Source organism: Camarhynchus parvulus, chromosome 7 (assembly GCF_901933205.1).
Source record: "Camarhynchus parvulus chromosome 7, STF_HiC, whole genome shotgun sequence".
NCBI lineage: Eukaryota > Metazoa > Chordata > Aves > Passeriformes > Thraupidae > Camarhynchus > Camarhynchus parvulus.
The window spans coordinates 2,523,366-2,535,604 of record NC_044577.1 but is presented as its reverse complement, the minus strand read 5'-3'; the positions used below and the strand labels follow the sequence as shown (position 1 = coordinate 2,535,604).

General features: G+C 50.6%; 1 protein-coding gene across 4 annotated transcripts; it reads left to right on the top strand.

Annotated features, from left to right (window-relative positions):
- The first annotated feature begins 1,593 nt into the window (after positions 1-1,593).
- Positions 1,594-11,772, top strand: LOC115905767 (putative methyltransferase DDB_G0268948). 4 transcript variants are annotated; one of them, XM_030952421.1, is made up of 7 exons: positions 1,594-1,666; positions 2,602-2,729; positions 3,065-3,225; positions 4,857-5,070; positions 6,425-6,525; positions 6,661-6,798; positions 11,462-11,772. In XM_030952421.1, exons 2-7 carry the CDS (start codon positions 2,619-2,621, stop codon positions 11,529-11,531), a joined length of 795 nt encoding a protein of 264 aa, XP_030808281.1. In that variant the 5' UTR covers positions 1,594-1,666; positions 2,602-2,618; the 3' UTR covers positions 11,532-11,772. The 4 variants fall into 4 exon arrangements, with proteins under 4 accessions (XP_030808281.1, XP_030808279.1, XP_030808282.1 ...); XM_030952419.1 differs by lacking the exon at positions 11,462-11,772 and adding an exon at positions 8,235-8,666; XM_030952422.1 differs by lacking the exons at positions 1,594-1,666; positions 11,462-11,772 and adding exons at positions 1,987-2,292; positions 8,235-8,666.
- The last annotated feature ends 467 nt before the right edge of the window (positions 11,773-12,239 follow it).

The window sequence follows — 12,239 nt, the reverse complement described above, 5'->3', positions numbered from 1 at the left end:
TATTCTCCCTCTTGTGTGGTCCAGCAAAAAGCTTCTGAGTCAATGTTGAAATGTAATTGAAAACAATTAGATTTGTAAATTAAATGCAGCAGGGTAATGGTGCTGTTGGCCTCCTCTTCCTTTAGCTTCAAGCAATCCATCTACAGGTAAACCTGTTGGAAAAAATACCAGTGGACACAGGAGGACTGACAGGAGTATCCTTTGGCCTTTTTGTCCTCTAAAATAGATTGATTCATTTTTTCAGTTTTAATAAATTTCAGAGTGAGATGCATTCCCAGTGAAGGTCTGTTAATCCAGGACCCTGTTTTATAACTAAAATCCACAGGGTCTGAAGGTTTGGGGAACAAGTTGGGAAGACCCCAGGGCATTTTGGCATTCCATTATTTGGATTTAATAAGTGGGCAGGCAGGGATGATGGACAGTGTCTGATTCCCTGTGTCTGGTGTTTAAACCCACATTTGGCCTAAGGCTCAGCAACCCAAATCTTGAGGAGACCAATTCATTTCTGCATGGTGCAGGGAGTAGCAATCCCTTGGGGAGCACAACAGGGATGGAGGAGGGAGCCAAAGGCAGCAGAATCCCATGTACCAAATTTGGGAGAGCTCAGGAAAGGCCTGGTGCCATTTGCAGCCCATGCCTGGCTGGTGTTTTGTTTTCCTGCAGGTGTTTGGTGTCAGCTGTAGCCCAGTTAAACATCATCCGTGCATTGCCCAGGAATTGTGGGGTTTGGAACTGGGCAGGTGCCTCAGGGACATCTCCCCCTCCTGTGTGCAGTGGTGCTCTCAGCAAAATCCAGGCAAAATGGGGTGTCCAAACCCCAGAGAGCCAGGCAGTGCAAACACAGGGCCCTTTGGTGATTTTGTGGTGTTTTCTCTTGCTGTAGGTGCCACCCCTGCACGATTAAGCACCAGGTGGCCCAAATAAAATATTTAGGACACAAGCCCAGGAACTCCAACCCATGCTTTGATTTAGTAAACTGCTTCAAGCCAGCCTCTGTCTACAGTTCTTGAGTAAGTTCACTGATTTCTCTTAAAATTAGGAGTGGCTTAAAGGCTGTGCTAATTAGCATGGACCCATGACTGCTGTACAAAGTACAAACTGACGGGAGTGTGCTTCCAGCTAACCACGGCTCCGCTGGCCTCAGCTGCACGGAATTAACGTCACTCTCCTGAGGAAGGGGTAAAATCCTGCCTCGAATCAGGGCAAACTGCCTAGGTCTGAAATCCCAACATTCTGAGCTTTTAAAGTGCTGCTCTTGGGGGCTCTTGCTGCATTTTCTCTTTCTGCTGGACACCAGGAAGTGACTCCAGCGCAGACAGAGCTTTGTAGGTATGGCTTTGGCTGCCCGCAGCATTTGAATCCTTGCAGCATCTTCTGGGCTCTGCATCTGCTTCCCAAGATGTGGAGGGTGCTTGAGCATTCCCGGGATCCGTGGACACTTTGAAAGCTGTACCTACGTGATCAGCAACCACAGAGCTGTGTCTGCGGCTCCAGGATTCCGGTGGCATTGAGCCTCTCGGAGCTGCCTCCTGGCTTTCGCTGGGCAGGGGAGCCCCGGGCGGGCGGCACCGGGGGCGGTGCCGGGGCCATCCCTCGCCTTCCCCCGCCTTCCCTGGTCCCGGCCCCGCGGCTCCGGACTGGGAGCGGCTGCTGCGGGGGCTGCCCGGTAAGGAAGGAGCGGGAATGGTGGGGGGAGAAGGCTCGGGAGGATCCCTGCAGAGAGCGCTTTGGCAGCGCTGCTACTCCCGGCTGGGCGCTCCAGCCCCGAGCTGCTGGAGCATCTATTCCCGCATGGAGGCAGAACAGCCCTCGATCTCCCGATGCATTTCCGTATCGCTCCATAAACCCACCGCGGGCACATCCTTCCTCAGGAAAAGGAGCACGGAGCCCTCCTGGCAGTGCCTGGGGTCGGTGCCGAGCCCCGGGAGCTGCCGCTGCTTCGGACAGCGCCTGCTCGGGCAGCGCCACGAACAGGATCCGGCCGGGAGCCTTCCGGGGCGGCGCCACGGGCCCGGGCTGCGGGGGACAGCGCAGGGGCTGCGGGAACCGGGGCTGGCACGGGGCCGGAGCGGGGATTTGCAGCTCCCCTGGCTCCCTGGGCTGAGCTGCGGCCAGGCCGAAGGGCCCCGCTCGCCTCCACGCGTGGTGATGGGTTCAGTGCCCTAAGAGCCTTTGGCTGCTGGGCGGGAAGGACCAAAAAGCAGCAGGTGGCGGTTGTGATTGTGTTGCTAATAGGAGAAAATGGATTTCCTTTTAAAAAATCCAGCCAGAAAAAGCCCACGTGTTTTACTGGTAGTTTTCCTGCTTCACTGCTCAGTGAATTATTTGAGGAAACAGTCGGGTGGGTAAGGAAAACAGAGGAGTTCCACACTCCTTAGGGGGTGTGTAAAAACCTGGAAAGCTTTTCCTGTTGGACGCCGCTGGTTTGCTCCTGTGATGAGCTTAGGGCTGTGGGAGGGATTCCTGGAGAGCAGGTTCACTCTCCCTTGCTGGAGCCTCCCGGGCAAAGTCCTCCCTGTGGCCACACCAGGAACCAGAGGCTTCAGTGCCTGCGGTCCCGTGTGACATCCCCGGGGATCACATCTTGCTGCCTCCTCCCAGGTGCACGGTCACCAAGCATGGCCACCCAGATGTTCGAGGGCCGAGGGCATGCAGCCATCTACCAGAAATACAGGTTTGCACCGGGCAAAGAGCTGCAGCAGACCATCCTCTCCTACCTGCGGGAAAAGGTGAGCGGGGTACAGCCAGGCTGGAGGAAAAATCCAAGGGGTATTTAATTGTGGGTGGGGAAAAATCCAAGGAGTATTCAATTGTGGGTGGGGAAAAATCCAAGGAGTATTCAATTGTGGCTGGCAGTGTTTACCTTGCTGGGAGTGTCACTTTGGTTGGTGCCTCAGGGAAAGATAAAGCAGCAGGGCTCACGGCCAGATGGGGGCACAGAAGAGGCTTTCTACAGGTTCTGCCACGCCAAGGCTGTTCCTGAGTGGGTGCTGGGGGAAGGAATGGGGTGAAAGCACAGGAATTGGGTGGCTGCCCACTGAGACACATCCACTCCTCCCTGCAGAAGGCCATCCCTGCGGAGCTGGCGGTGGATGTTGGCTGTGGCTCTGGACAAGGCACCCACTTCCTTGGGGAGCACTTCAAGAAGGTGGTGGGCACAGACATCAGTGAAGCACAGATCCAGGAGGCCAAGGCCACCCCCTGCATGCCCAACATCTCCTACCTGTGAGTGTCAGGACAGCACGCTCGGCCAAAGGCACAATTCAGGTCCTCACGTGGAGGGGGTGGTTTGTGAGCATGGGGTGTTTGTGAGGTCCCCAGGATGAGGTGAGAGATGAGAATCTGACTCCAAGTTCTCAGAAGGCTGATATATTATTCTGTTCTATTATGTTATACTAAAACTATACTAAAGAAAGAGAAAGGATACATCGGAAGGCTTAGCAGGAATGATAAAGAAGAACCCGTGACTCCTCAGAGCCTTGACACAGCTGGACCATGATTGGTCATTAAATTAAAACAATTCACATGCTGGATAAACAATATCTCCAAATCACATTCCAAAGCAGCAAAACAGGGAGAAGCTGAAGCTTCCCAGGAGAAGAAATCCTGGCAAAGGGATTTTTCAGAAGATATCATGGTGAAATGAGTATGACTGTTGTAAGAGCCAGCTGGCACCAGAGATTCCATTTGATGGAATTCCTGGTGTGAACAAGCATTATCCTAGACTTTGTGGTCTTGCATCCAAACCATCCAAAAACGCCCTCTGGCTTCACATCCTGCTCTGTAAGTCTCCCATCCCACGTTGTAAGAGCTGAAATGAGGGATGTGGGACTCCAGGCAGCTCTCCAAAATGCAGTTTATTCCATCCAAGGTGTTACAGCAGTCTAGGGTTGTGGGTGACAGAGCCTGTGCCTACAGCTGTCAGCTCCAGCTGCAGGCAGGCCTGGAGACCCTTTGGTTTTGGTTACATTGCACTATATACTGTTCTTTGCTGAGCATCTTACAACAGCAGAACTTAACTATTATCTATAGCCTATCATAACTACTGTAATTACCGTATTCATGTTACTGCTCTCCAATCACTAAAAGTCAGTACATCACAGTTTAAGCTAGAAGTTGTTTTTCAGTTTTCTTGCAGTGGAAAATTCTGAGACCTTTTTTCATACTTGCCACATTTGCTGACTTGTTTGCCTGTGCTATTTTTCTGCTTAGTAAAAACATCTTCTTTGAGGTGGGTTTATCCTTTGCTCTAAGTCATAAAAACCCCTTCTAACTAACACACCCTTTGCCTCCTTGGTTATCCAGGAAGGCTGGCTCAGCAATTCTTTTCTTCTATATCAAAACTTAGCTATAAGAATAAAGATGGAACCATGATATTTTCTGAAAAATCCTTTTGCTAGGATTTTTCTCCTGAGAAGCTGAGAAGCCTCAGAAACAAAATGTAAACAATAATTATCTGCTGCTGTGGAATGCAACAGGTGCATCTTTGATTGGTCTCAGGTAGTTGTTTCTAATTAATGGCCAATCACAGTCCAGCTGTCTCGGAATCTCTGGTCAGTCACAAGATTTTATTATCATTCCCTTCTTTTTCCTTTCCTTGCTAGCCTTCTGATGAAATCTTTTCTTCTATTCTTTTAGTACAGTTTTAATATAATATATATCATAAAATAATAAACCAGCCTTCTGAAACATGGAGTCAACATTCTTGTCTCTTCCCTCATCCTGGGACCCCTGTGAACACCACCACCTATTCTTTCATCCAAAAATCTTTCTGCTAAGCACACGTATCTGTGAGACTTTCTTGTCAAAATTCCACCCTTGCCACCACCCGTGGCTTTTTTCCCCTGTCCCCACAGTGTGTGCCCGGCGGAGGAGCTGCCGTTCCCGGCGGGCTCCGTGGACGTGCTGACCTCGTTCACGGCCGCGCACTGGTTCCAGCTGGAGCGCTTCGCGCGTGAGGCTCAGCGCGTGCTGCGGCCCGGCGGCTGCGTGGCCATCAGCACCTACACCCTGGACATGAGCCTGCGCCACGGGCAGTGCTCCCAGCAGCTCACCAGAGTCTTCAGGGAGGTCAGCTGGGAACGCCTCAGGCCGGGGGGAATGGGTGGCACTCGTGGGTGCAGAGTATTGGAAACACAGGGCGGCCCCCGTGGCAGGGAGAAAGTGATGCATCTGACTCCACTGATCTGACCCCATTGACATCAGAAGGCTGATTAATTACTTTATTATATTGTATTATTCTATATTATATTTAAACTGAATCTGCACAAAGCACTCAACTCCACTGCACAGACTCTTGTGGCTGTCAGCCGGCAGTCCCAGTGGTCCCCTGTGGGGGTGGTCGTAGGACGAGGGAAGAGACAAGAATGTTGACTCTATGTTTCAGAAGGCTGATTTATTATTTTATGATATATATTATATTAAAACTATACTAAAAGAATAGAAGAAAGGATTTCATCAGAAGGCTAGCAAGGAAAGGAAAAAGAAGGGAATGATCATAAAATCTTGTGACTGACCTGCGAGTCCGAGACAGCTGGACTGTGATTGGCCATTAATTAAAAACAACCACATGAGACCAATCAAAGATGCACCTGTTGCATTCCACAGCAGCAGATAATTATTAGTTACATTTTGTTTCTGAGGCCTCTCAGCTTCTCAGGACAAAAGATCCTAATGAAAGGATTTTTCATAAAGTGTGTCTGTGACAGTCCCCCAGTCCTTTTTGGCCCTGATAGGCCAAGGAAGCAAAACACCATCACTCTGGGTAAACAATCTCCATATGGCATTCTACTTTGGCACAGCACAGGAGCAGCAAATGAGATAAGAATTGCTTTGATCATTCTTTTTTCTGCTTCTTTCAGGTTCAGAGAACGTGAATCCCTCGGCAGAGAGGGAGGAGTGGGATTGAGGGGGGTGTGATGATAGGAATCCTAATGCAGAATGGGGTAAATGCAGGGATTTAGAGGCTTCACACTGGGCTGGCTGGATGGTGAGGAGAGGGACATGAGGACTGATAGGGCAGATCTGGTGGGGTTGAGAAGAGTGCCAGGGCAGATCTGGGAGCTGGTATTGTCCAGGAGACTTTTCCTGTTGCTCTGATCACAGTGAAAAGAATGGGAAGTAGAAAGTGTTGGGAAGAAGACCTTTTTTTTAGAATCTTTCTGGCCAAAGGGTGTTTTAACAATTGGATAAAAGGAGACTTTCCACTATGAGTAAGAGCTGTGCAGGGAGGACAGGAGCCTTATTTCTAGAACAGGATCCTTGAATTCTTGACATCAGGCACGACTTTGGTGTATTTTAATGCAACAAGTCTATAAAAAAAAGGACATATATGAATGTATCACATGCAGGCCCAAACCTGAGTTAAGGAGCATCTGAGAACTTCAAGTGATTTTGTGTTTGTTTTTAATACACTTCGTTTCAGTGCTGGGATGAGATTTTAAAATACTCAAATGATAAAGTAAAATATGTCTTGGATGACTACAAAGCAATCTTTGAGGCCTTGCCGTTCCCAGACAAGAAGAGGTGAGCAGAAGCACTTTTGATGGTGTCAGATATTTTATTTATTTATATTTATTACCATGTCAACCTGTGGTTCATGTTCCCCTGCCTTTGAGATTTAACTTGCCAATGCTCCTTTCTTGCCCATGTCTCTTGCAGAATCACTGATATCTATGACCCAATTCCCATGACTGTTGAGGGTGTGGTTGGTTACATGGAGTCCACCTCTTCATATCAAACCTTTAAGAAGAATGACCCTACAGCTGCAACATCCCTCCTCCAAGAGACAGAAAAGAGGTGAGAAAACCTCTTGGGAAAACAAGCAGAGTGTGGAGGACCTGTCCTGTGCAGTGCATGCAGAGGGAGGTTGTACAGACCCCTCCAAAGCTGCAGGGGAGTGTGCAGGGATGTGCTCCCTCTGTTCCCCCAGGGGTGGACACTTGTCAGGGGTTCAACAGCAGATCCTTAGATTTGAAGCCTGTGTAGCAGTAGGATGTGCCATGAAACCATGAATGTATCCATGAAACCTCTGACACGAGACTATCCTGAGTTTTTTGCTTTTCATTAGCAAAGGGCTTGAAAAATATTGGGGGTTGCATCTTCACCTGTCGAGCTTTAGTGGGTCCAGGGTCTTCAAAGAGACACGAGCAGTCATGGGCTGCTCTGAGGTTCTTTATTGCACGAATACATCAGTCCTGAAGGCAGAGAGGTCAAGGTGTTACAGTCAGTGCTAAAAGCTTTCTGGCTCAGAATCCCAAGCAAGAGCAGCAGCTGCAAGGCTGCTCTCTGGAATAGTCCCAGGTTCTGTGCAGGAACAGCAGCAGCAACAGTTGTTCCCTGGCACAGAGGCCGATGTCCTGAGCCAGCAGCAGGGACGAGCTGCTCTGATGTTCTGAGCAGCAACAGGGACCACAGTCTTCTTTCTTCTTTCTCCTTCTTCTTTTCTTCTTCTGTTTTCTTCTTCTTCTGTCGTGGTTGTTGATAGTCATGGTTGTGGTAGTCGTTGATGTTGTCTTTTGCACCCCGTTACAGGGACTTTTTATTCACAAAACATCCAGTCAACTAAAAGCACAATTCTAAAACGTTCTTTCTAAACCAATCTAAGCTTGATTCTAATGTGCAGAAGTAGTACAAAAGTAGTGTCACTTCTTAAAAAACTACGTGTATAATATTATCTATTTATGCAAATTTATTATCTGTTTTCTTACTTAGAAGTTTATCTATCAATGTGAATAGTTCTGTCTATTTATGTATGTAGTTTTATCTGTTCTTTGTGAATAATTCTATCTATTCTAGTAGCAGGGTTCTGCTAAGTTTTTGTTATATCTAGGGCTAAGTTGCTGAGCTACTTACTTAAAACCTAAAGCTTAAACTTACTTAAAACTATAACTCAAACTTCTATTTACTTAAAGCTTAAACCCACTTTTACTTCTTATCTATGTGGTTTAATAGATCTTAATTTCTCTAAGGGCTTTAATTCAACCCCTGCATTCATCTCCCTCTCTGAGGAGCTCAGGCTTGCATTCCAACATTCACCCATCTGTTTCAGCCCCAACAAGGGGAAGGGGTGCTGCTCATTTATTCCCTGACCAGAACAACCCTTGTGCAGCAGCTGAAGCATTTGCCATCCCTCCTGTGTGCTGTGGGTGGAAGGGATCTGTCTCTGGCTGCTGCTCCACATCAGTTGGGAGCAGTGTGGGCAGGTGAGAGCCTTCCTGTGCTTGTCCTTTCAGGATGCTGGAGACAATGGGAGTTTCCTCTCGTGAGACCCCGGTGGAGTTCTTGGTGAGGCACGTCTGTGTGCTGGGGTGCAAGGGGTGCTGAGAGAGCAAACCCTTCTCCTGATCAGCTGCTCCAGTGGAAGGGGAAGGTGGATTGTCTCCTAAAACCCTGCTTGTAACTGCTCTTACTCCTTGGGAGGATTCCTGCTGATTTTGCTGATTGAAATGTTGGTGTCTTGTGGAAAGCAGATGGGGTTTTGTGCCCCTCAGCTTCCTGTCCACCCTGGTCCTGCTGTCTGCCCAGTGCTGCTCCCTCAGCACTGGAAGTGTCCCATTGTGGATTGATGGCTTAATAACACGTGGGGAAGAGAATCACAGGAACAGCTGAGAAACTCACTGCATTTCTTACACAATTAATAATAATTAAAAAGCCAGCTGAGAAAATGTTGCCTGTGGTTCCTGTTTTACAAAGAGGCTATGGAGCACTCACTGGTGTGGGAATAACTGTGCTGCATTGACATTGGGTGTTCTGATGCTCTCGGTGCCCCTCTGCTCTGTGGGGAAGGTGGGTTTTGGGTAGGAAGGGCCATTCCCTGCCCTGGCTAAGCAAGGAGCTGTGCACTCTCTTTGGAGGCTGCTGTCACCCACAGTGTGCCCCCATCCCTGGTGCAGGTATCAGCACCTTACCTGCCCCAGGAGTGCCTTGGCCATAGTGAGGCCCCTCAGAACAGCTCAGGAGCCTTTATGGGATCACTGCTGAAGGAGAGCAGTGCCCCTGCTGAGATTTGTGCCCTATCACCCACCCACGCTGCAAAGGGAAGATTAGAGGCTGCATTTTTTGGGAGGGGCAAGAGGAGACGTGAGGGCTCAAAGCTGGGCAAACCCTGGCACAGGTCTCCTCCTGTTTGCCTTCTGGATATTTCAAGTTCAGACCCACCCTCTGCAGGGATCTTTCCCTTTCCTGTAATTCCTGTCCTTGGCAAGAAAGCTTCCCTGACACCATGGGAAGGCCTGTGCCCTCACTCTCTTCTACATCAGTGCATTATTAAGAAAGGTGAAGTGCCACCTCTGCTCCCAGCCCCAGAGGGGGCTGGCAGGGGCTGGAGGTGCTTCTGCTGAGGTCCTGGGCTCCCAGGGTCCTGCTCTCAGCTTGCCCAGGGTGGGGGGCAAAGGCTTTGCCCCCACTTGGTCCCCCAGGAGGGTGATGGGGTCTTGGGAGGACAGCTGTGGTGTGGGAAGCCCATTGTGGATGGGAGGCTGCTCTCTGTGTGCACAGCCAGGTGCTGGGGCAGCAATACTGGGTCAGGCCCTGATCTCACTGCCTGAGGGGCTGCTCCAGGTGCAGCTTGGCTTGGGGCCAGCAGCAGCTCTCAGGCCTCCCTTGCTGGATGAACACCAGGGGTCTCTCCTGCCCGGGCTGGCACCGACTGGCACTACTGCTGCCGTGCCCAGGGCCTGCTCTGCTGGCAGGCTTGTCCCTGTGAGGTGCATCCCTGCAGACATTCCAGGGCAGGGAGGGGTCCTGCAGGAGGTGACATCCCGTGTCCCTACAGTGCTGGCAAAAAGGCTCTGGGGGCCAAGTGGTTGGGTTTTTTCCTCACTTTAAATTTACAACAAGTTGAAATCTGCTGGCTAATTACAGCTGTGATTTAATTTAAAGCCCTTCTCTCCCTGCAGTAGCATCATGCAGTGGGTGCCCAGCCATGAGGTAACAGCAGGGATTGCATCAGCAGGGCAGCACCAGCCAGTGCAGGGGCTGCTGCAGCTCACACTGCTGGGGGGTGCTGGGGGATGCACTGGGGCTGGGGGCACCACACCCTGGGCTGGCAGGCACAGGTCTGGTGATGGCTGATGAGCAGAGCCCACTGCTGCCCCTGTCCTGGCACCACTGGGCCGTGGGCAGGGCTCCCACACCTCACCTGGGGGGTTATTTTTAAACCTGCCTTGTTTGGGGCATGCTTTCTGTTCTGTCTATCTTCTCTACCCAGACTAGTCGGTGTAGCAGGAGTCACTTCCTCCCAGACTGGCCCACTGGTGTCAGGAGCCATCTGGGCTCATCCTTACCCATGCCAGTGCCATGGCCTGTGGTGAGCACCTTTGCCATGCTGGTGCCATGCAGGAACCTGTGAGTCACCACGGAGCGATTGCCTCACCCGCTGCTGACGCCAGCCCCGGCCACAGTCAGGTTTCACTTTTGTTCTCCTACCTGGAAATCCCACACCTGGGATTTCTCACTCCAACCAAGCTTGAGTGGCTCCAGCCTCTCAAGGAAGGGGTTTCATCATCACTATCTGAGCTGCTCTCCTTGAAGAGCACCACTGGCAGCTGGTGATGCTTCAGGTTTTAGTTTTTCTATTTTTCAGATTCTGTGCTGCTCTAGTGTATAATTCTGAGCTTCATATTAGGGCATGGTGAGCTCTCTTCACAGAGCAGGGAGACAAAACAATTCCTTCTCTAGCTGGGGACCAAGGACAAATGATCCAAATCTCAGGCCCAAGAGCATAAACAATGTGGGCTGAAGAGAGAAAAACAAGAAGGATGGGACTTCATGGGCTAAAGCTGTAATTGGACAATTAACTCCAATAGGTAAATAGACCAGAACTTATAAAAGTGAGAGACTCTGTGACCAGTTGTCCATTTTGTCACCATTTTGGGTCCATCTTGGGTGTAGCCCTGGCTGGGCTCTTGTGCTGCCTAAGGTAGATCCATGGAGGCCTTTTAATAAATCCCTGCTTTATTCTTTAACTCTGGCCTCTGCTCTAGGTCAGCCTTCACAAGGCATCACTGGGACTGGAACAATGATTGTGGTGGGTCCCCAGTGCCCTGCAGACTCTGTTGGACACAGTGTGATGTCCCCAGCCCGTGCTGGCTTTGGGGAACTCTCCACTCCAGGGCAGGAGCTGGCCCTGGCATGGTTTGGAGGAGCTGTGGCGAATGCAGCCATGCTTTGCTGGGCTATGGTGGAGCATGACATTGCCGGGCAAGACGCACCAAAGCCCAGGATGGGCTTCATCCCATAAAGAAAAAGCCCTCAGAGCTGCTCAGCCAGGCCCCTGGGGGCTCAGCTGTGGCTGGGGGTGGCACAAATATCTGAGCAGGGAGATCCTCATCCCGCCATGGGTGCCGGGGGCCGCGCTCATGGCCCGGCTTCACCCTGCAGCTTTAGCTTCTCTTTGGTGCCTCTGAATTTCCTTTTGCATGTTTGAAGAGATTAGGTTTCACTTTACTTCTCCAAACAGAAATGACACCTGGGAGAGAAAAGCCACAGCCGTGGGAAACAGGAGCCCAAGCTGTCCCACGAGGATGTGATGCTGCTCTGTGACCCGACGGGTGACCCGAAAGTGTCTCGGCAGAGATCGGCGGTGTGGGACCGTGGTTGGTGGGGGATCACCCCTCTCTCATGGGGGCCAGATTTATTTTACATGTTGGGATTTTCTGCCAAAGTGCCTTCTATTCCAGCTGAGCTGTGCCTGTTGGGATGACAGAAGTGGTCTTATTTGTGCTGGTTTGGACTTGTATTTCACAGCTATACTGATCATGAACTTTGTTGTGTTGAATAAAAATTAATCTCCTGTGGGTGTCTTTAATGGGAGAGTAAGGAAAGACAGAGCCATTGTCCTGTTCACCAAAAGGGCAGACAAGGGACCCCAGCCCACACCAGGGCTCAGGCTTTAATGACTGACCTCCCCTAACCTGCTGCTGTGAGGGAGGCTGGCGTGGGAGCCTGGTCCAGTGGCCACATCCATGACTGGAAAACCTGTGCCCACCACGCTCTGGGGCTTTAGCACCACGTTTTGCTGTCCTGGCTCTTCTCCAAGCTGTGTCTTCATCCAGTTTGGACAAAGTGGAACAAGCCACTGTCTCATCCATGCTGCCCCTTCCCATTCTTCATCTCCATCATGGCTTTCCAGGAAAGATCTGAGCCCTCTGGGATGCTGCTGGAGCAGGGGAAGGGCTCATGAAGGGCTGGATGGACTCTGTGAGTCAACAGCTGGTCCTGCTCGACCTCTTCACTAA